The sequence below is a fragment of the Chiloscyllium plagiosum genome, chromosome 13 (assembly GCF_004010195.1).
Source record: "Chiloscyllium plagiosum isolate BGI_BamShark_2017 chromosome 13, ASM401019v2, whole genome shotgun sequence".
In the NCBI taxonomy this organism is placed as follows: Eukaryota; Metazoa; Chordata; class Chondrichthyes; order Orectolobiformes; family Hemiscylliidae; genus Chiloscyllium; species Chiloscyllium plagiosum.
The window spans coordinates 53,245,447-53,267,737 of record NC_057722.1 but is presented as its reverse complement, the minus strand read 5'-3'; the positions used below and the strand labels follow the sequence as shown (position 1 = coordinate 53,267,737).

Here is a 22,291-nt window from a genome sequence, read left to right as displayed (position 1 = left end):
CAAAGCGATGTGGGGATGGTCAGTGGGCTGGAATCCCGAGCAATGTGGGGACGATCAGTGGGCTGAAGTCCTGAGCGATGTCAGAATGGTCAGTGGGATGAAGTCCTGAGCGATGTCGGAATGGTTAGTGGGCTGGTGTCCCGAGCGTATTGGTGATGGTCAGTCGGCTGGTGTCCCGAGCGATGTGTGGATGGTTAGTGGGCTGGAGTCCCGAGTGATGTGGGGAAGGTCAGTGGGCTGGAGTCCCGAGCGATGTGGGAATGGTCAGTGCGCTGGAGTGCTGAGCAATGTGGGAATGGTCAATGGGATAGAGTCCCGATTGATGTGCGTCAGTCAGTGGGATGGAGTCCTGAGTGATTTGGGGATGGTCAGTGAGCTGGCATCCTGATCAATGTGGGGACGGCCAGTGGGCTGAAATCCCGAGTGATTTTGTACGGTCAGTGGGCTGGAAACACACTGGGCGTCGGTCAGTGAGATGGAGTCCTGAGCGATGTGGGAATGGTCAGTGGAACGGAATCACGAGCGATGAGGGGATGGTCAGTGGGCTGGAATCCCTAGCGATGTGGGAATGGTCAGTCGGCTGTAATTACGAGCGATGTGGGAATGGTCAGTAGGCTAGATCACAGCGATGTGGGGATGGTCAGTGGGCTGGTGTCCCGAGTGATGTGGGGATGGTCAGTGGGCAGGAAACCCGAGCGAGATGCTGATGGTCAGTGGGTTGGAGTCCGGAACGATGTGGGAATGGTCAGTGGGCTGGAGTCCCGAGTGATGTGCGAATGCTCAATGGGCTGGAATCCCGAGCGATGTGGGGACGGTCAGTGAGCTGGAGTCCTGAGCGATGTGGGGATAGTCAGTGGGTTGGAGTCCCGAGCGATGGGGGACGGTCAGTGGGTTGGAGTGCTGAGTGATGTGGGGGTGGTCAGTGGGCTGGAGCCCCGAGTTATGTGGAGACGGTCTGTTGGCTGGTGTCCCGAGCGATGTGGGAATGGTCAGTGGGCTGGAATCCCGTGCGATGTGGGGATGGTCAGCGGGCTGGAGTGCTGAGCGATGTGGGGGTGGTCAGTGGGCTGGAGTCCTGAGTGATGTGGGGACGGTCAATGGGATAGAGTGCCGATTGATGTGCATCTGTCAGTGGAATGGAGTCCTGAGCGATTTGGGGATGGTCAGTGAGTTGGAATCCTGATCAATGTGGGGACGGTCAGTGGGCTGAAATCCCGAGTGATTTTGTATGGTCAGTGGGCTGGCAACCCACTGGGCGTCGGTCAGTGAGATGGAGTCCTGAGCGATGCGGGAATGGTCAGTGGAATGGAATACCGAGCGATGTGGGAATGGTCAGTGGGCTGGAATTCCTAGTGATGTGGGAATGGTCAGTGGGCTGTAATCACGAGCGATGTGGGAATGGTCAGTGGGCTAGAATCCTAAGCGAAGTGTGGAAGGTCAGTGGGCTGGAGTCCAGAGCGATGTGGGAATGGTCAGTGGGCTGGAATCCCGAACAATTTGGGGATGGTCAGTGGCTGGTGTCCCGAGCAATGTGTGGACGGTTAGTGGGCTGGAGTCCCGAGTGATGTGGGGACGGTCAGTGGGCTGGAGTTCCGAGTGGTATGGGGATGGTCATGGGCTGGTGCCCCGAGCGATGTGGGAGGGTCAGTGACCTGGAGTCCGGAGCGATGTGGGGATGGTCAGTGGGCTGGAATCCCGAGCAATGTGGGGACGATCAGTGGGCTGAAGTCCTGAACGATGTCAGAATGGTCAGTGGGATGAAGTCCTGAGCGATGTCGGAATGGTTAGTGGGCTGGTGTCACGAGCGGATTGGGGATGGTCAGTCGGCTGGTGTCCCGAGCGATGTGTGGACGGTTAGTGGGCTGGAGTCCCGAGTGATGTGGGGACGGTCAGTGGGCTGGAGTCCCAAGTGATATGGGGACGGTCAGTGGGCTGGACCCGAGCGATGTGGGGATGGTCAGTGCGCTGGAGTGCTGAGCAATGTGGGAATGGTCAATGGGATAGAGTCCCGATTGATGTGCGTCAGTCAGTGGGATGGAGTCCTGAGCGATTTGGGGATGGTCAGTGAGCTGGAGTCCTGAGCAATGTGGGGACGGCCAGTGGGCTGAAATCCCGAGTGATTTTGTACGGTCAGTGGGCTGGAAACCCACTGGGTGTCGGTCAGTGAGATGGAGTCCTGAGCGATGCGGGAATGGTCAGTGGAACGGAATCCCGAGCGATGTGGGGATGGTCAGTGGGCTGGAATCATGAGCGATGTGGGAATGGTCAGTAGGCTAGATCACAGCGATGTGGGGATGGTCAGTGGGCTGGTGTCCCGAATGATGTGGGGATGATCAGTGGGCAGGAAACCCGAGTGAGATGCAGATGGTCAGTGGGTTGGAGTCCCGAGCGATGTGGGAATGGTCAGTGGGCTGGAGTCCCGAGCGATGTGGGAATGGTCAGTGGGCTGGAGTCCCGAGAGATGTGGGGATGGTCAGTGCGCTGGAGTGCTGAGCAATGTGGGAATGGTCAATGGGATAGAGTCTCGATTGATGTGCGTCAGTCAGTGGGATGGAGTCCCGAGCGATGTGGGAATGGTCAGTGGGCTGGAGTCCCGAGCGATGTGGGAATGGTCAGTGGGCTGGAGTCCCGAGCGAAGTGGGGATGGTCAGTGCGCTAGAGTCCCGAGCGATGTGGGAATGGTCAGTGGGCTGGAGTCCTGAGCGATGTGGGGATAGTCAGTGGGTTGGAGTCCCGAGCGATGGGGGACGGACAGTTGGCTGGAGTGCTGAGCGATGTCGGAATGGTTAGTGGGCTGGTGTCCCGAGCGGATTGGGGATGGTCAGTCGGCTGGTGTCCCAAGCGATGTGTGGACGGTCTGTGGGCTGGTGTCCAGAGCGATGTGTGGACGGTTAGTGGGCTGAAGTCACGAGTGATGTGGGGACGGTTAGTGGGCTGTGGTCCCGAGCAATGTGGGAATGGTCAGTGGGCTGGATTCCCGAGCGATGTGGGGATGGTCAGTGCGCTGGAGTGCTGATCAATGTGGGGACGGTCAGTGGGCTGAAATCCCGAGTGATTTTATACGGTCAGTGGGCTGGAAACCCACTGGGCGTCGGTCAGTGAGATGGAGTCCTGAACGATGTGGGAATGTCAGTGGGCTGGAATCCCGAGCGATGTGGGGATAGTCAGTGGGCTGGAGTCCCAAGTGATGTGGTGATAGTCAGTGGGCTGGAGCCCTGAGCGATGTGGTGACGGTCAGTGGGCTGGATGTCCTGAGTGACGTGGAGATGGACAGTGGGCTGGGGTCCCGAATGATGTGGGGATGGACAGTGGGCTGGAGTCCCGAGTGATGTGGGGATGGACAGTGGGCTGGTGTCCCGATTGTTGTGGTGACAGTCAGTGGGCTGGAGTCCTGAGCGATTTGGGGATGGTCAGTGGGCTGAAGTCCCGAGTGATATGGGGACGGTCAGTAGGCCGGTGTCCCAAGTGATGTGCAGATGGACAGTGGGCTCGAGTGCTGAGCGATGTGGGGATGGTCAGTGGACTGGCGTCCCAGTTCATGAGGGGATGGTCAATGTGCTGGAGTCCCGAGTGATGTGGGGACGGTCAGTGGGCTGGTGTCCTGAGCGATGTGGGAATAGTCAGTGGGCTGGAGTCCCGAGCGATGTGGGGACGGTCAGTGGGCTGGTGTCCCGAGTGATGTGGGGATAGTCAGTGGGCTGGTGTCCCGAGTGATGTGGGGATAGTCAGTGGGCTGGAGTCCCGAGCGATGTGGGGACGGTCAGTGGGCTGGAGTCCCAAGCGATGTGGGGATAGTCAGTGGGCTGCTGTCCCAAGCGATGTGGGGACGGTCAGTGCGCTGGTGTCCCGAGCGATGTGGGGACGGTCAGTGCGCTGGTATCCCGAGCGATGTGGGGACGGTCAGTGGGCTGGTTTCCCGAGCGATGTGGGGATGGTCATGGGCTGGAGTCCCGAGCGATGTGGGGACAGTCAGTGGGCTGGAGTCCCGAGCGATGTGGGGACGGTTAGTGCGCTGGTGTCCCGAGCGATGTTGGGACGGTCAGTGGGCTGGAGTCCCGAGCGATGTGGGGATGGTCATGGGCTGGAGTCCCGAGCGATGTGGGGACGGTCAGTGAGCTGGTGTCCTGAGCGATGTGCGGACGGTCAGTGGGCTGTTGTCCCGAGCGATGTGGGGCTGGTCATGGGCTGGAGTCCCGAGTGATGTAGGGACGGTCATTGAGCTGGAGTCCTGAGCGATGTGAGGATAGTCAGTGGGCTGGAGTCCCGAGCGATATGGGGATAGTCAGTGTGCTGGAGTCCCGAGCGATGTGAGCACGGTCAGTGGGCTGGTGTCCCGAGCGATGTGGGGATGGTCAGTGGGCTGGAGTCCTGAGCGATGTGGGGACGGTCAGTGAGCTGGAGTCGCGAGCGATGTGTGGACGGTCAGTAAGCTGGCGTCCTGAGCGATGTGGGGACGGTCAGTGAGCTGGAGTCCTGAGCGATGTGGGGATGGTCAGTGGGCTGGTGTCCCGAGCGATGTGGGGATAGTCAGTGGGCTTGAGTTCCGAGTGATGTAGGGACGGTCAGTGAGCTGGAGTCCTGAGCGATGTGGGGATAGTCAGTGGGCTGGAGTCCCGGGCGATGTGGGGATAGTCAGTGGGCTGGAGTCCCGAGCGATGTGTGGATGGTCAGTGGGCTGGTGTCCCGAGCGATGTGGGGACGGTCAGTGAGCTGGTGTCCTGAGCGATGTGGGGACAGTCAGTGGGCTGGTGTCCCGAGCGATGTGGGGACGGTCAGTGGGTTGGTGTCCCGAGCGATGTGGGGATAGTCAGTGGGCTGGAGTCCTGAGCGATGTGGGGACGGTCAGTGGGCTGGTGTCCCGAGCGATGTGGGGATAGTCAGTGGGCTGGAGTCCCGAGCGATGTGGGGACGGTCAGTGGGCTGGTGTCCCGAGCGATGTGGGGATAGTTAGTGGGCTGGAGTCCTGAGCGATGTGGGGACGGTCAGTGAGCTGGAGTCCTGAGAAATGTGGGGACGGTCAGTGGGCTGGAGTCCCGAGCGATATGGGGATGGTCAGTGGATTGGTGTCCCGAGCGATGTGGGGACGGTCAGTGCGCTGGTGTCCCGAGCGATGTGGGGACGGTCAGTGGGCTGGTGTCCCGCACGATGTGGGGATGCTCATGGGCTGGAGTCCCGAGCGATGTGGGTACGGTCAGTGGGCTGGAGTCCCGAGCGATGTGGGGACGGTCAATGTGCTGGAGTCCCGAGCGATATGGGGACGTTCAGTGGGCTGGTGTCCCGAGCGATGTGGGGATGGTGATGGGCTGGAGTCCCGAGCGATGTGGGGACAGTCAGTGAGCTGGTGTCCTGAGCGATGTGGGGACGGTCAGTGGGCTGGTGTTCTGAGCGATGTGGGGATGGTCATGGGCTGGAGTCCCGAGTGATGAGGGACGGTCAGTGAGCTTGAGTCCTGAGCGATGTGGGGACGGTCAGTGAGCTTGAGTCCTGAGCGATGTGGGGACGGTCAGTGGGCTGGTGTCCCGTGCGATGTGGGGATGGTCAGTGGGCTGGAGTCCCGAGCGATATGGGGACATTCAGTGATTAGATTAGATCCCCTCCAGTATGGAAACAGGCCCTTCGGCCCAACAAGTCCACACCGACTCTCCGAAGAGTAACTCACCCAGACCCATTTCCCTCTGACTAATGTCTCTAACACTATGAGCAATTTAGCATTGCAATTCATCTAATGTGCACATCTTTGTACTGTGGGAGGAATCCGGAGCACCCGGAGGAAACTCACGCAGACACAGAGAGACCTGAGTGGAGTGGTCTGGTTGTTGGACTGAGGACCAGTCCCTGTGGTCAGCTGCTTGCGGACTGTGTCAGACCATGTGTGGAATCCCCCTGGCAATGATCTTCTGCTGGCTCTTTATAGAAATACTGTAATGCATATTGGTTTAATTTTCCTTCTCATTTTTCAACTTATACTATGAATAACTGTAAGTAATGTTACCTTTTCCCTTTATTTCTCTATTTTGTATCGAAGATCTGTATCTAAGATGTGAGGCGACATTGTAATCTTTTCACTGTACTGCTGTACTTCTGTACTTCTGTATTTGAACACACATGGTAATAAGCTTATTTGAATTTTAACTCTAATTCACTAGATTCCACATTGTCAAAAAAAAAACAAAATGGGAAAAAATCATGAATAAAACTTCAATAACAATAGAGATATTAAGATAAGTAAGAGGAACTGGGGGAAAGGGAAAGAGTGCGGTGGGAAATTTAATAACCTCGATGGAGAAAATCATTATGAGGTGTAGCAGTCATATGAAGCAGATGACGAAGATAGAGGCAAAGAGTGATCATGGTCAAAGAAAAAGAGCAATTGAGGGAATAGCCAGCCAATGATAAAGTACACAAGCATCAAAGCAAAGTCTGATTGAGAGAAAGCCACAAACAATGAGAAAAAAAAATCAGGAATGTAAAGTGCTCAACGCATTGTCAAACAATGTACAACCCTCTTCCCAAAAGTCCCCACTTTTCTCAAATTCCAAATATCTACAAAGAATTGTCTTCATCCTCCTATCCTTCACATCAATTACTCCCACATCTGATGCCTCCCACTTGCTTTTTTTTGCCCATTGCTTGCAATATTTTTCCATCAGTGTTAATATCTTGACCCATTCCTGTGTTACCTTGTTATTTTCTACTTCACCCTGAACACCTATATCATCCCATCCTTTCACTGTTAACACTCCATACTTCCATCTCCTACTCAAACACTCAGATGTTCCCCATTCTTGATTTCTTCCCATATTTTTCAAATTCCACTTTGAACACTCATTCTCTTATACTTCCCATATATTCCAACTTGCTCCTCTCATGCAACGTTTTGCATCCTACATCCTAAATGCCTATTTATTTAATCAATTATTTCTTCCACAGTACATCCTGCATCCTTTGGCATTATTTTTTCAAATCTAATACCCACATCTACAAAAGCCAACCTCATCCATTTTAATAAAACCAGAATAAAGACTCCACTCCCACAATATTTCAATCATTCCTCAGTAATTGTATATACATTGTGTTTATTTGTACTCTTAGTATGCTAGACATGAAATCATTGTTACTGGGTTCGGGGGTGAATACTGTAATTAAATATTGAGAAAAGTGTGTAAAGCTTGGTTCCTTCACTATCCTTCAAAATTTACTTTCTGAATTATAACATATTTCACCACAATTGCTCCCACAATATCCAGAACATAATATTCCCAACCTATTAATTTGTGATAACAAAGATAATATTGGTCAAAAACAAAAACAGAAGTTGCTGGAAACGCTCAGCAGGTCTGGCAGCATCTGTGGAGAGAAGTCAGAACTCACGCTTTGGGTCCGGTGACCCTTCCTAAGAACCAGACCAGAAACGTGAGTTCTGACTTCTCTCCACAGATGCTGCCAGACCTAGATCAGTGGTGCTGGAAGAGCACAGCAATTCAGGCAGCATCCGAGGACAGGCAAAATCAGACCTGCTGAGCTTTTCCAGCAACTTCTGTTTTTGTTTCTGATTTCCAGCATCCGCAGTTCCTTTGCTTTTTGTACAATATTGGTCAAGTCCAGAATAATACATTTCCAGGTATTCAGTAAAATAGTGAAATTTTGTATTAAGTTATTAACTTTCTTTAACAGTTGTAACAAATTCTGTAATCATAATATTTAAGTCACATGACAATGCAAAGAATTGTAACTAATCCATAATTGTCTTACACAATCTAAATTGTCTACAAGCAATGGCCGTTTTTTAGATAATTTTCAAGCCATCCGTGGCAGAGAAATGTTATGTTTGAAGATTTCCTACCTTCACAGAGAGAAGGGATTTGGGTGTTGACTCTATAGCCAGGATAACAGCTGCATTTGAAACCTCCTATCGTATTGGTGCAGATTTGTTGACAGCTTGCTATGGCTGTACATTCATCAATATCTGGAGAAAAATGATCAAATCATTTCTTACTTGGGTTGATTGACATTAAACTACACATTACCAATCTACTCATGGCTTTCTGAGCTGCAACAGCGATTGTCAGGTTGCTTCTGTGATGCATATTTCATTGATCGTGTGCTATTTCTAACCTTCCGCAATGGGGAACTCCAGCAGAGTATCAGACACTCAGGAAGGCAGGACAAATCCAGTTCACACAGAACCAGATACCATATAGTGAGTTTGAAGAATGAGATTGAATACTGGTGAATGAATGAACAAATGGGTGAATGGATGAGTGAGTGAATGGGTAGGTGAGTGAGATGCGAATGTGATTGAGTCGATGGGGAGGGTAGTTGGGTAAGGTGGGTGAGATCAGTATGTGGCTGAGATAGGTAGATGAGTGAATGGGTTGACTGGTAAAATATGTGGATGAGTGGGTGAAATAGGTAAGTGGGTAGGGGTTTAGTTGGTAAGTGGGGGGTTGGGTCAGGGTGCCAGTCAGGTGGTCTCGAAGGATAGTCGGGTGTTTGAAAGGGTAGTCAGGTCAGATCAAATGGGACTTCTAGGGATCAGGGAGAGGTGATTTGAAGGGTCAGTTTGTAATCACCCAGATTATAGAGTAGATTTTAATCTCTTTGAGGAGGCTGGAACTGTCAAAATTGTGGAGACAATTGTGGAGAGTTCTAAGGAATGGGGAATTACCCATCAGAACTTTAAACTCCCCAAGCACCCCCACACAGGTCTGCCCATCAGTACTTCCACAAGTTCCCAATGCTTAACTTTGAGAAATTTATGGGCCAAACTTAAGGTTTTCGTCTTAAGTTTCCAACACATGCTACACTACACAATTTTAGATTCCTCTTTACATTCAACAGTAGTAATATTATTATTTGATGTGATGTTGGGCACCTCCCCGTTCACCCATCTACCCATCTGAGCTGCATACTGACCTCACCCACCTTACCCAACTACCCTCCCCAACCACTCAATCACATTCACACCTCACTCACCTACCCATTCACTCACTCATCCACTCACCCAGTTATTCATCCATTCACCAGAATTCAATCTCATTCTTCAAATTCACTGCACGGTATCTGGTGCTGTGTGAATTGGATTTGTCGTGAACTGATCTTGAACCAGTTTTAGCGAAAAGGATGAACAGGGTAATCACTAGGACTAGTCGCGGGGAAGGGAAGGGGAAAATGACAGGAAGTATGATGGTAAATAAAAAGGTAAACAGCAGAGATGGAGAGTGTGAAGATAAAATTGAATACCATGGTCCTGTACTTAAACAAGGGAGACTACAATAGGATGAGGGAGGAGTTGGCTGAAGTAGACTGGAAACAAAATCTTTAAGGTGGGACAGTTGAAGACCAATGGAAGACTTTCAAAGCATTTTTCAAAGTGCTCAAACAAAAAAAAAACAATTCCAGTGAAAAGGAAGCACTGTAACAAAAGGGGTAATCTGCCATGGGTGTCCAAGGAAATAAGGGAAGCTATCAAACCGAAAGAGAAGGCATACAAAGTGGCCAAGATCAGCAGGAAACTAGAAGATTGGGAAAGCTTTAAACATCAACAGAAAGTCACAAAAAGAGCTATAAAGAAAAGTGAGATAGAACATGAGAAAAAAACTAGCTCAAAATATAAAGATAAATAGCAAAAGTTTCTATAAATATATAAAATGAATAAGAGTGGCTAAAGTAAACATTGGTCTTTTAGAGGATGGCCTTGATGGAATCCATCCCAGGCTGCTAAAAGAGATGGCGGGAGAAATAGCAAGTGTACTGGTGGTAATTTTCCAAAATTCACTGGACTCTAGGGTAGTCCCTGCAGATTGGAAAACAGCAAATATGATGCCACTGTTTAAAAAGGGAGGTAGGCATAAGATGGAGAATTATAGACTGGTTAGTTTAACTTCTGTAGTGGGGAAAATGCTTCAGTCTGTTTTCAACCAAGAAATAGCAAGGCATCTCGATAGAAATGGTCCCATTGGGCAGACGAAGTATGGGTTTAGGAAGGGCTGATCATGCTGAGCTAATCGTTTGGAATTCTGTGAAGACATTACAGACGCGGTGAACAACAGTGACCCACTAGATGTGGTGTAACTGGAATTTCAAAAGGCTTTTGACAAGGTGCCACACAAAAGACTGCTGCACAGGATAAGGATGCATGGTGTTACGGGCAATGTATTAGCATGGATAGAGGATTGGTTAACTAACAGGAAGCAAAGAGTGGGGATAAATGAGTGCTATTCTGGCTGGTAATCAGTGACTAGTGGTGTCCCTCAGGGATCAGTGTTGGGACTGCAATTATTCACAATTTATATGGATGATTTGGAGTTGGAGACCACGTGTAGTGTGTCAAAGCTTGTGGCTGTCACTGAGATGAGTGGTAGATCAAAGTGCAGAGGACTGTGAAACTTCACAGAGGAACATAGATAGTTAAGTGAGTGGGCAAAGGTCTGTAAGGTGGAATACAATGTTAATAAGTGTGAAGTCATCCATTTTGGTAGAAATAGCAGTAAAAAAGATTATTATTTGAATGGTAAAAAGCTGCAGCATGCTGCTATGCAGAGGGATCTGGGTGTCCTTGTGCATGAATCACAGAGGGTTGATCTGCAGATGCAACAGTTAATGAGGAAGGCAAGTGGAATTTTGTCCTTCAGAGCTAAAGGGATTGAGTTTAAAAGCAGGGAGGTTATGTTGCAGCCGTGCAAGGTGCTGGTAAAGCCACACCTGGAGTACTGTGTGCAGTTTTGGTCTCCTTACTTGAGAAAGGATGTACTGGCAGAGGAGGGTCACTAGGTTGATTCTGGAGTTGGCTGAGGAGAAACTGAGTATACTGGGATGACATTCATTGAAATTTAGAAGAATGAGGGGTAACCTTATAGAAATGTATAAAATTGTGAAGGGATAGATAGGATAGACAGAGAGAAGATGTTTCCACTGGCAGGTGAAACCAGGACAACAGAGCATAGCCTCAAATTTAGACGGGGGGAGGGGGAAGATTTAGGACTGAATTGAGAAGGAAATTCTTCACCCAGTGGGTTGTGAATCTATGGAATTCTCTGCCCAGTGAAGAAGTTGATGCTACTTCATTGAATGTTTTTAAGGCTCAGATTGTTTTTTTTTAACAATAACGGAATTAAGGGGTACGGTGAAAGGGCGGGTAAGTGGAGCTGAGGCCACAAAAAGATCAGCCATGACCTTATTTAATGGTGGAGCAGGCTTGAAAGGTCAGATGGCCTCGTCCTGCTCTGAATTCCTATGCTCTTATGGTGTTGTAGATAAGGCCAACATTTGTTGACCATCGCTAGTGAACTAACGGTTTCTAACGCCACTTCAGAGGGAAGCTAAGCATTAACCATATGTTGTGGGCAGCAGATTGAAATCCCAAAAGGATATTAGTGAACAACCTAAATCATCGAGGAGAAAGTGAGGACTGCAAATGCTGGAGATCAGAGCTGAAAATGTGTTGCTGGAAAAGCGCAGCAGGTCAGGCAGCATCCAAGGAACAGGAGAATCGACGTTTCGGGCATAAGCTTTTCCAGCAACACATTTTCAGCAAAGTTAAAAATCACACAACACCAGGTTCTGGTCTAACAGGTTTATTTGGAGGTACAAGCTTTCAGAACACAGCGCTCCAAAAGCTTGTCCTTCCAAATAAACCTGTTGGACTATTATAACCTGGTGTGTGATTTGTAACATTACTGAGGCCAGTTATTATTCCAGTTTTGTTAACAGAATTTCATTAGCAGTTATTTTGGGATGTTAACCCATATCCACAAGCCAATTACCTAGGTCTTTGGATTATTGGGTTCAGTGACATTACCACTATATCAAAATATGTCAATTTGCATTTTATTATGTTCCTAAGTGCATGAGCACTATTGGCATGTCCTGCCTCTCCTGCAAAATCTCAAGTTCCCTCTGCACTTTACTTTCAATGACAAAGAGATTGAGTTACGGCAAATCCCAAAATGGAAAATGTAAACTTTGAGAGAAAATGTGAAATGTACTTGAAAATTTCATAAACACTACATAATTTCGAATAGTTTACCTCATAAAATCTAAATAGTGTCAGCACAAACAATTTATTGAGTCTCTGTTCAGTTGTTCAGGTGAACAAAACAATTTGTTTCGAGCTATGTAGATTTTTTACTGCCATGAGAAATGCAGAATGGAATTTAGTTTCCAAGGCATCAATTGCAAGGAATTGATAAGTTTGAAGATTTCCTACCATCACAAAGAGATGTGTTCACCGAATTTTGCCTGAAACCAGGATAGCAGCTGCAGTTGAAACTGTCAATTGTATTTATACAGACTTGTTCACAGGTTGCTATGTTGATTTCACATTCATCAATATCTGCAAAGACAAGTTCAACCATTCCTTCAAAAACGACATCATTATTTAGGCATATTATGCCAGATGAAATTATACGTTTGGGCTAACCATGATAAACAGTCAGGTTGCTATATACATTCATCTGTAATATTAAATTTGCAATCAAAGAACTTATGGGTACTATGTTGGCAAAATTTAAATCTCTAAGTCACTTCAATAATATTACACATGATATCCTGAGTGAGTTTTGAGAAGATTTGGATCTCAAGTTAATGTTCTGGGTGTAGGTTTGCTCCCTGAGCTGGGAGGTTCATTTCCAGACATTTTGTCACCCTACTAGGTAACATCTTCAGTGAGCCTCAGGCAATGCAAAACTACATCCAGATATCCTGAGTCTAATTTTCTAATTTCTGGGGAATGGAAACACGGCCGATATATAGCAGGCTCCTGATCCACTATGACCTACACAAGCCCCTGCTGTAGTTTGTTTTTGTACTCCAGTTGGGATCTGTACATAGAGCCTCTAACTGTGTTACTGAAAACCTATTAAAAGCTCACTGTACAGGTTGTTCATTAAGTGGCATCAAGAGGCGTGCAAATGAACACAGAAATGGAAGATAAGACAGATGAATGTGTTACTGGAAAAATTGTGCAGAGAGTGAGGTTTAGATTCCTGGAACATTGGGATTGGGTCTAGGGCAATGGCACCTGGACAGGACAAAGAGTTTGCATAGGAGCATGGCCAGGACCGAGTTCCTTGGCAGGTCGATGGGTTAGTATTGTTCAAGAGGTTGAAACTTACCCAGCAAGGTCATGGAAATAGGAGAGAAAAGAGAAAAGTAACACCAGGACGCACAAAATGCCAGGAGAGGCCAACTGTAATAAAATAGAGAATGGAAAATTAAGAGACAGAGTCAGATGAGAGAGAAAATGATGAATTCTAATCAGGATTATACTGCCTGTATGCGAATGCATGCAGCAGAGTTACAGGCTCAGCTTCCTAAATGGGATCATGATGTTATGGTGATAACAGCAAGCTGGCTCAAAGAAAGATAGATAGAGTCATAGAGTTGTACAGAATGGAAACAGACCCTTCGGTCCAACCTGTCCATGCCGACCAGATATTCCAACCCAATCTAGTCCCACCTGCCAGCACCCGGCCCACATTCTTCCAAACCCTTCCTATTCATATACCTATCCAAATGCCTCTTAAACCAAAGGACAGGAGTGTTATATATATACCTGTATTAACTCAGGAGTACCCCCCTCCAGGGCCCAGGACTCAACAACCTAACCATCCTGGTTAAACAAACACCCTAGTTAAGATAGCTGACAAATCTATGTCCAAAGAATTCAAATAGGGAACACTTTGCCTTGACTCCAACCTGTCACAACCGAAAATGGCAGTGTGCTGGGTTCACCAACATGAAATGAAACTTCTTTATTTAAAAAAAAATGCATTTCTGCTCTATTGAAAAGTCAGATGGTGACCGAGGAGAAACGTTGGACTGGGAGTAGACCAGCCAACCCCTTGAGCTGATCCAGTATCCACCGCTGTTGGTGAAAGAGTGTTCCAAATCTCTCCCACCCTTTGTGTGCGAAAATGCATCTTAGTATCTCCCCTGAATGATCTGGCCTTCAAGTTCAAACAGATGAGGGTCAATGCTCTTAATATTTTTGTGTCTGAACAAATGTGTGCCTGTTTAATGAAGTGTTTAAAATCAGCAGTAATGGTCTGCTTACAAGGTGTTCAGAAAAGAAAAAGAGGAGTCATTTTTGGTAAAGAGACCACTGCAATATTGGAGGAAAAGAATGTTAAGTGTGTTTAAGGACAGGATTTATCAGGCTAAGGAATAACTGGATGCAATCAGCAAGAAAATTATACAGAGATGTAAACATCATGCAATAGTTATAAATGGAATGCTACCCATATAGACTGGATGAGTGCAGGTGTAAGGGACTGGGAAGGATCAATGTTCCTATATGGTCTTCCAGGTAAATATCCAACAGCAGTATGTATTCAATACCCTAGAAAGGAGGAAATGGTACAACTGGTGGTTAGCAATGAGATGATTAGAGGCAACATGGTGGCTCGGTGGTTAGCCCTGCTGCCTTACAGCGCCAGCGACCCGAGTTCGATTCCCCCCTCGGGCAACTGTCTATGTGGACAGACAATATTGAAAAGCAGATATTCGCAGGTAAAGGGAAGGCTGGAAAATGAGATAACAAGAATCCAGAGAAAGTATATTCCTGTCAGGGTAAAAAGGAAGGCTGGTAGGTATAGGGAATGCTGGATGATTAAAGAAATTGAGGGTTTGGTTAAGAAAAAGAAGGAAGCATATGTCAGGTATAGACAGGATAGATCGAGTGAATCCTTAGAAGAGTATAAAGAAAGTAGGAATATACTTAAGAGGGAAATCAGGAGGGCAAAAAGGGGACATGAGATAGCTTTGGCAAATAGAATTAAGGAGAATCCAAAGGGTTTTTACAAATACATTAAGGACAAAAGCGTTACTAGGGAGAGAAAAGGGCCCGAAAATGTGTTGTGGAAAAGCGCAGCAAGTCAGGCATGATTCCTGAAGAAGGGCTCATGCCCGAAACGTCGATTCTCCTGCTCCTTGGATGCTGCCTGACCTGCTGCGCTTTTCCACAACACATTTTCAGCTCTGATCTCCAGCATCTGCAGTCCTCACTTTCTCCTCGAAGAGAAAATGGACCCTCAAAGATCAGCAAGGCAACCTTTGTATTGAGCCTTGGGGGAGATAATAAATGAGGATTTTACATCAGTATTTACGGTGAAAAAGGATATGGAAGATATAGGATGTAGGGGAAAAGATGGTGACATCTTGAAAACTGTCCATATTACAGAGGAGGAAGTGCTGGATGTCTTGAAACACATAAAAGTGGATAAATCACCACAACCTGATCAGGTATACCCCAGAACTCTGCGGGAAGCTAGGGAAATGATTACTGCGCCTCTTGCTGAGATATTTGTATCATCGATAGTCACAGGTGAGGTGCCAGAAGACTGGAGGTTGACTAATGTGGTGCCACTGTTTAAGAAGGGTGGTAAGGACAAGCCAGGGAACTATAGACCGGTGAGCCTGACGTTGGTGGTGGGCAAGTTGTTGGAGGGAATCCTGAGGGACAGGATGTACACATATTTGGAAAGGCAAGGACTGATTAGAGATAGTCAACATGGCCTTGTGCATGGGAAATCATGTCTCGCAAACTTGATTGAGTTTATTTGAAGAAGTAACAAAGAGGATTGATGAGGGCAGAGTGGTAGATGTGATCAATATGGACTTCAGTAAGGCGTTCAAGAAGGTTGCCCATGGGAGACTAGTTTGCAAGTTTAGATCTCATGGGATGCAGTGAGAACTAGCCAGTTGGACTAGCTCAAAGATAGAAGACAGGGTGGTGGAGGAGCGTTGTTTTTCAGACTGGAGGCCTGTGACTAGTGGAGTGCCACAAGGACCGGTGCTGGGTTCACTACTTTTTGTCATTTACAGAAATGATTTGGATGCGAGCATAAAAGGTACAGTTAGTAAATTTGCAGATGACACCAAAATTGGAGGTGTAGTGGACAGCAAAGAGGGTTACCTCAGATTACAACAGGATCTGGACCAGATGGGCCAATGGGCTGAGAAGTGGCAGATGGAGTTTAATTCAGATAAATGCGAGGTGCTGCATTTTGGGAAAACAAATCTTAGCATGACATACACTTAATAATAAGGTCCTAGGGAATGTTGCTGAACAAAGAGACCTTGGAGTGCAGGTTCATAGCTCCTTGAAAGTGGAGTTGCAGGTAGATAGGATAGTGAAGAAGGCGTTTGGTATGCTTTCCTTTATTGGTCAGAGTATTAAGTACAGGAGTTGGGAGGTCATGTTGTGGCTTTACAGGACATTAGTTAGGCCACTGTTGGAATACTGCGTGCATTTCTGGTCTTCTCCCTATCGGAAAGATGTTGTGAAATTTGAAAGGGTTCAGAAAAGATTTACAAGGATGTTGCCAGGGTTAGAGGATTTGAGCTACAGGGAGAGGCTGAACAGGGTTGGGCTGTCTTCCCTGGAGTGTTGGACGCTGAGGGTGACCTTATAGAGGTTTACAAAATTATGAGGGGCATGGATAGGATAAATAGGCAAAGTCTTTCCCTGGGGTTGGAGAGTCCAGAACTAGAGGACATAGATTTGGGGTGAGAGGGGAAAGATATAAAAGAGACCTAAGGGGCAACTTTTTCACACAGAGGGTGGTATGTGTATGGAATGAGCTGCCAAGAGGAAGTGGTGGTAGCAGGTACAATTGCAATATTTACAAGGCATTTGGATGGGTATATGAACAGGAAGGGTTTGGAGGGATATGGGCCGGGTGCTGGCAGGTGGGACTAGATTGGATTGGGATATCTGGTCAGCATGGATGGGTAGGACAAAAAGGTCTGTTTCCGTACATCTCTATGACTCTATGACTCTAATAATCATTTTGCAGAGAGCACACATCAAATGGGCAAACACAAAGAATGTAGGACAGTACAGCACAGGAGCAGATGCTTCAGCCCACCTTGTTGGGAGGTCATGTTACGGCTGTACAGGACATTGGTTAGGCCACTGTTGGAATATTGCATGCAATTCTGGTCTCCTTCCTATGGGAAGGATGTTGTGAAACTTGAAAGGGTTCAGAAAAGATTTCCAAGCACGTTGTCAGAGTTGGAGGGTTTGAGCATTAGAGAGAGGCTGCATATACTGGGCCTATTTTCCCTGGAGCATCGGAGGCTGAGAAGTGACCTTATAGAAGTTTATAAAATCATGAGGGGCATGGATAGGATAAATAGACAAGGTGTTTTCCCTGGGGTGGGGGAGTCCAGAACTAGAGGGCATAGGTTTAGGGTGAGAGGGGGAAAGTTATAAAAGCAATCTAAGAGGCAAGTTTTTCACACAGAGGGTGGTGCGTGTTTGGAATGAGCTGTCAGAGGAAGTCGTGAAGACTGGTACAATTGCACCATTTAAAAGGCATCCGGATGGGTATATGAATAGGAAGGGTTTAGAGGGATGTCGGCTATATGCTGGCAAATGTGACTAGATTAATTTATTATATCTGGTCAGCATGGACGAGTTGGACCGAAGGGTCTGTTTTGGTGCTGTACATCTCTATGACTCTATGACTGTATGAGTTTCACTGATAGACCAAACATGGTGGGAGAAACAGGGGCTGAACAATGGCCTACCTTGAAATAGGGGATAGTTCAAGCATGGTTAAGATATATTTCCTCAAAAATGGAAAGGTAGGGAAAGAAACAAAGCTAGAGCTCCTTAGATGACAAAGCAGATGGAAATTAAAGAAGAGCAAATGTAAGGGATTAAGTCGCATTGAGACCGAAGCTGAATACGGAAGGTGCAGCAGGAAATTGAAAAAGCAGACATGAGAAGCAAGGAAGGAATTTTAGGTTGAGTGCAGAACAGGCAACAATGCTTAGAAAAAATCTTAACATCTTCAGGGATTTGTGCACAAGCACGCCAAGATCCCTCTGTTCCTCTGAACTTTCTAGCTTCCTGTCTAAAACTTAAAGCTTGGCAGTTTTTTGTCAGTCATCATTAGCTGATACATTCTCCATAGCAATGTCTCTGCCAATCAACCAACCAGTACTTTCCTCTTATACAGCATTTTTCTTTTACTTCACATTTCTACTTCTTGCAAATTGCCCTGATGAATACAAAATGAAAGGCTTCAAAATTACATCTTTCTCCAGCAATAAATTCCAGATTGTTCAGCAACTGATAACCACTGTTAGGTGTTATCTTCTGATTTCTGAAACAACAGGTTGGTACACATCCTGTTGAAAAAAGTTAATGGGACACACTGAAGGATATGATTCTTCAGTCATTGGACAGACAGCCTATCGTGCTGGATACCTGGCATTGCACGAGCTCTGGAATTCATTTACCCTATTTCTCAATCATCTGGAAGGTGAAGAATGTTTTTAGCTTGTTGGCAGCATCCAATTATTAGAAAATAGGACTCATTGCTACTGAACAGCAGCAGTGTGAAAGAGCTAACTTCACCTATTGCAATAAATCTTTGCAATACTTAACACCTCCATGATAGTTGAATGCTTTTCAAGTCCAAAGATGGTGGCAAAATACCCATCCATAGATATGTGTGATGCACATTGAGCAATAATCTGTTGGGAGTAACTAATGGAGTCCATGATGGTTTTGATGTTAGCTTTTAGAACCAAAGAACCTTTTCCATTCAATAGATTGTACAGACATTACAGAGCTGATGAAGGAATTATTGAAGTGTAATCAATATTATAATGTTGAATGATTATAGCCAAGATCCTGTGAAGGCCCCTTGGAAAAAGCATTAGTGATTGTTTCTTACATTATGTCAATTCATGGAATGTGTATTGTTATGAAGGTATAGAAGTGTACTGTACCTTTAAGAGAATCGACGTTTCGGGCATAAGCCCTTCTTCAGGAAAGAAGGGCTTATGCCCAAAACGTCGATTCTCCTGCTCCTTGGATGCTGCCTGACCTGCTGCGCTTTTCTAGCAACACATTTTCAGCTCTGATCTCCAGCATCTGCAGCCCTCACTTTCTCTCTGTACCTTTAAGAGAGTGAAGCACACAGAGTGCTGGAGAATTTACAATGTAACATGTGGTCCAGCATCGAGCACTGGCTGAGTTGCTATGAGACAAAAACAAATTCGAATTCGGCCAATCAGTTTAAATTATCCCCCAAAATACTAACCTCCAATCAAGTTTGAATTTAGTATTTTAACAATATTAAAACCCAATCTGATGCTTTGGGGTATAAGACAGGGAAAAAATGAACAGTTGACAGGTGAACTGCCAAGATTAAAGTGGTGCTGGAAAAGCACAGAAGGTCAGGCAGCATTCAAGGAGCAGGAAAATTGACGTTTTGGGCAAAAGCCCTTGATCAGGAATGAGTTGCCCGAAACATCAATTTTCCTGCTCTTCGGATGTTGCCTGACCTGCTGTGCTTCTCCAGCATCACTCTAATCTTGACTCTAATCTCCAGCATCTGCAGTACCCACCTTCACCTGGGTGAACTGCCAAGCCAACAGCATGTACAGACTGCCTGAAACACAGCTCTCTTAAAAGTACCTTTATCTATCAATGACTTGTGAAATAGAAAGAAGGAAGAAAATGTGCAGAAGAAGATACAAAGAGAAGGTTTGACAGCTGCCTGGTTTTAAAATGTTAATTTTTTGGTAAATCTTAATCGGGGGCTTTATCAGACTAGAATTGTAGAAGGGGAAGGTAAGGGATAGCTTAGAGAAAGGATTGTAAATAGTTGTTAGTTAATATTCTATGTTAGACTTAAAGACTTAAGATCTTAAATTTTTTCGTATTTTAAATAGCGACTTTGGGAATAGTTCTTTGCCTCTCGAGTTTTAACAGATTACAGCATGGGTTAAATCATTTCTGTTTTGCAGGTTTAAAGTAGCAGGGGAGGTTGATCCTATATTGTAACAATATATTATTGCAATGGTTGGTGTGACAGTACTGTGACTTTAAGAGGTATATTTTGTCCTTTCATTTATGGAGAAAGTTTGAGACAGAGGTCTCAAGCGGTCTGCTCAAAGCCAATAAAGTAAACAGCTTTTGACACATTGGGTTTTTTTAAAAAGTTGGGACAATAGAAGCAGCTTGAATGGGTGGGGTCAAGTTCCCACTGAACCAGAGTTTTTAGTTTTAGCTTCCAGCAGTTGCTGGGGTCTTGAAGCCGGATGTGGAAGCTTTTATTCCTCTCTGTTATGGTTAAAAACTGGGGTTCTCTTCCTGCTGCTCGAAATGCATGTGAGACAATCTACTTTACTGAATTTGACTTTACCAAGAATGTGTTTATGGGAAGTCACAATATTGGAATGTTAATTTGTGGTAGTTAATATTTATGTTATTTTGCTAAACATTTTGATAGAGTTACAGTTAAGCCAATTCTTTTCTTTTAGTTTTATGTTGTCTGTATTTTAACGCCAGTGTAAAAATAACAAGTGTTTTGCTTAAAGTTGAGTAGTTTGACCAATCAACTTGCATCTGGAATGTAACACCTGACTGTTACCTTTAAATGCAGAAAAATTAGGGTCAAGACTATCTTCTTAATATACTTTGAGGGGGTTTGGTCTGGTCCATAGCATTGTGTTCTCCTAATCTTGGGATTGGCTCATTGTTATACCTTTCTACCTTTCTAGACAGTGTTTTGCTGTATAACATACCTATAATTATTTGTTCAACTCAATGTGATTCATTCCAAATGTTACTGTTGGATTATGGTATTCTTTAGACTCTTAGATTCAAGGGCCCAGAGATGTTTCTGATTCTGATTCATTAATGTGCGTCATTATCTCTGCTACTGAAAGTGGGCAGAAGCAATGTTTTCAACCTTGTACCACAGGAGCAGTGTTGCTGCCAGTACTGCAGTATCATTGAAGGAATCCCAGGTATAAGGTGTGCAATGATGTGAGTTTACTAAGGCAAGTCAGGGAGACAAGGGGATTAGTATTTGGGCAGGATGGGCTCCTTAACCATGGCTTGCCATGTCTCCAGTGGGTATCTGAATTGGAAAAGGCTGTCCTAGTGAAAAGGGCCCATTTCCCTCACAAGTTTCCCTGCATATTTACATGCTCACAGGCAAGACCTCCTCCCACCATATGTTCAATACAAGTGGCAATGGGATGTGGTCCTTAAGTGACTACTTAAGTGTTTCATTTGGCTGGCAGGCTGTCTTCAAGTCTTCCTGTTGCACACTTAGCTTTGGGGTGAGACATATATTGGGTATCAATCACAGGTCTCCCCCCTTGATTAAACAGGCCCACCTTGTGGCATCCCAATCCATCCCATTAGGCAGGGGGTGAGATGTAAAGGAGAACAACATCCTGCCATAATTATTGCTGAACAAACCTGAATATTGCTACCAGAAATAAAATTTCATTTCCTCAGAATAAACTCTAAAATTGAAACTAAAATTAGGAAATTTGTGCTGTACAAATCATCCATACTGTGTTGGCATCCGTTAGCTCAGACAACTGGACAGTTGGTTTGCAACGAAGAGTGATACCAATAGCATGGGTTCAGTTCCTGAATCAGTTGAAGTTACCATGAAGGTCTTACCTGAGCAGTGATGCATTCAAGCTATTGCATGTGTTGTAAAATTTTCAGTCCCATGAGCAAGAAATAGCTTTCATAACTAAGGTTTGACATTCACTCTTACCTGGTGTTGAGGAATCATCATCAAATGTGGAGATTGTCATGTTCTGAGTTGTCGATGGTTGAGTGCTACTCAGTGTAGTTGGAGGGACCTGTGTAACTGAAGATGATGCAGAAGTTAGTGATGTTTTTGTTAGTGGTTGGAAGGAAGAAGAGCTTTCTGTTGTTATTGCAATACTTGATGTGGCTGTTCCAATAAAAAATCCATATTGAATGCTTTAACAGTGCAGTGCATAAAGCATTATGCTACCTTTCCAGATTCTGAAGGAGTTTCATACATGAGGATGATTTTATAGATCATTGTAAAGGTGGCTTAAACAACAGTATCTGAAAAAAAGTTCTTAACTGAAATAACTATGTGGTTAAATATACACTATAAGTGAACACGATTATTTAACAATTCTTCAGGAAATCATGCTGCAATCAATGTTGTTCCAGTACATGTGCTGTCAAACATCATATAACTTAGCTTACTATTTGCTGTTGTTGGGAGATTGTTCCCTGTTGTTGAGTTTGGTGTGGATTCTGTTGTTGAATGCTGAGTGGTGTTCTCTGCAGTTGTCACTCCTGGGATGGATGCAGAGGCTGCTGTAGTTGTTAATTGTACAGGTGTAGATGATGTTCCAACCAGAGGAGTTGTTGTCGGACCAGTTGTTGCAGCTGTGTAAACAAAATCACATTTCAGTCTTCAAAGAACTTTCCTTCTATACAATTTAAATGACAACATTAAATCTGAGAGATATTTAAATT

At 45.7% G+C, this 22,291-nt stretch overlaps 1 protein-coding gene across 13 annotated transcripts in view; it reads right to left on the bottom strand.

Moving 5' to 3' along the window:
- The window catches only part of LOC122556034 (flocculation protein FLO11-like), a 117,879-nt gene that overhangs the window by 61,470 nt on the left and 34,118 nt on the right, over positions 1–22,291 (bottom strand). For 12 of the 13 annotated variants that reach the window (XM_043702409.1, XM_043702413.1, XM_043702419.1 and 9 more), the window contains 4 exons: positions 22,016–22,201; positions 21,546–21,641; positions 12,209–12,334; positions 7,844–7,966 (listed from right to left, as the gene is read on the bottom strand). In XM_043702409.1, coding sequence (XP_043558344.1) covers positions 7,844–7,966; positions 12,209–12,334; positions 21,546–21,641; positions 22,016–22,201 — 531 coding nt within the window. The remainder of the gene's footprint in view (positions 1–7,843; positions 7,967–12,208; positions 12,335–21,545; positions 21,642–22,015; positions 22,202–22,291) is intronic. The other variant, XM_043702418.1, reaches the window with a different exon arrangement.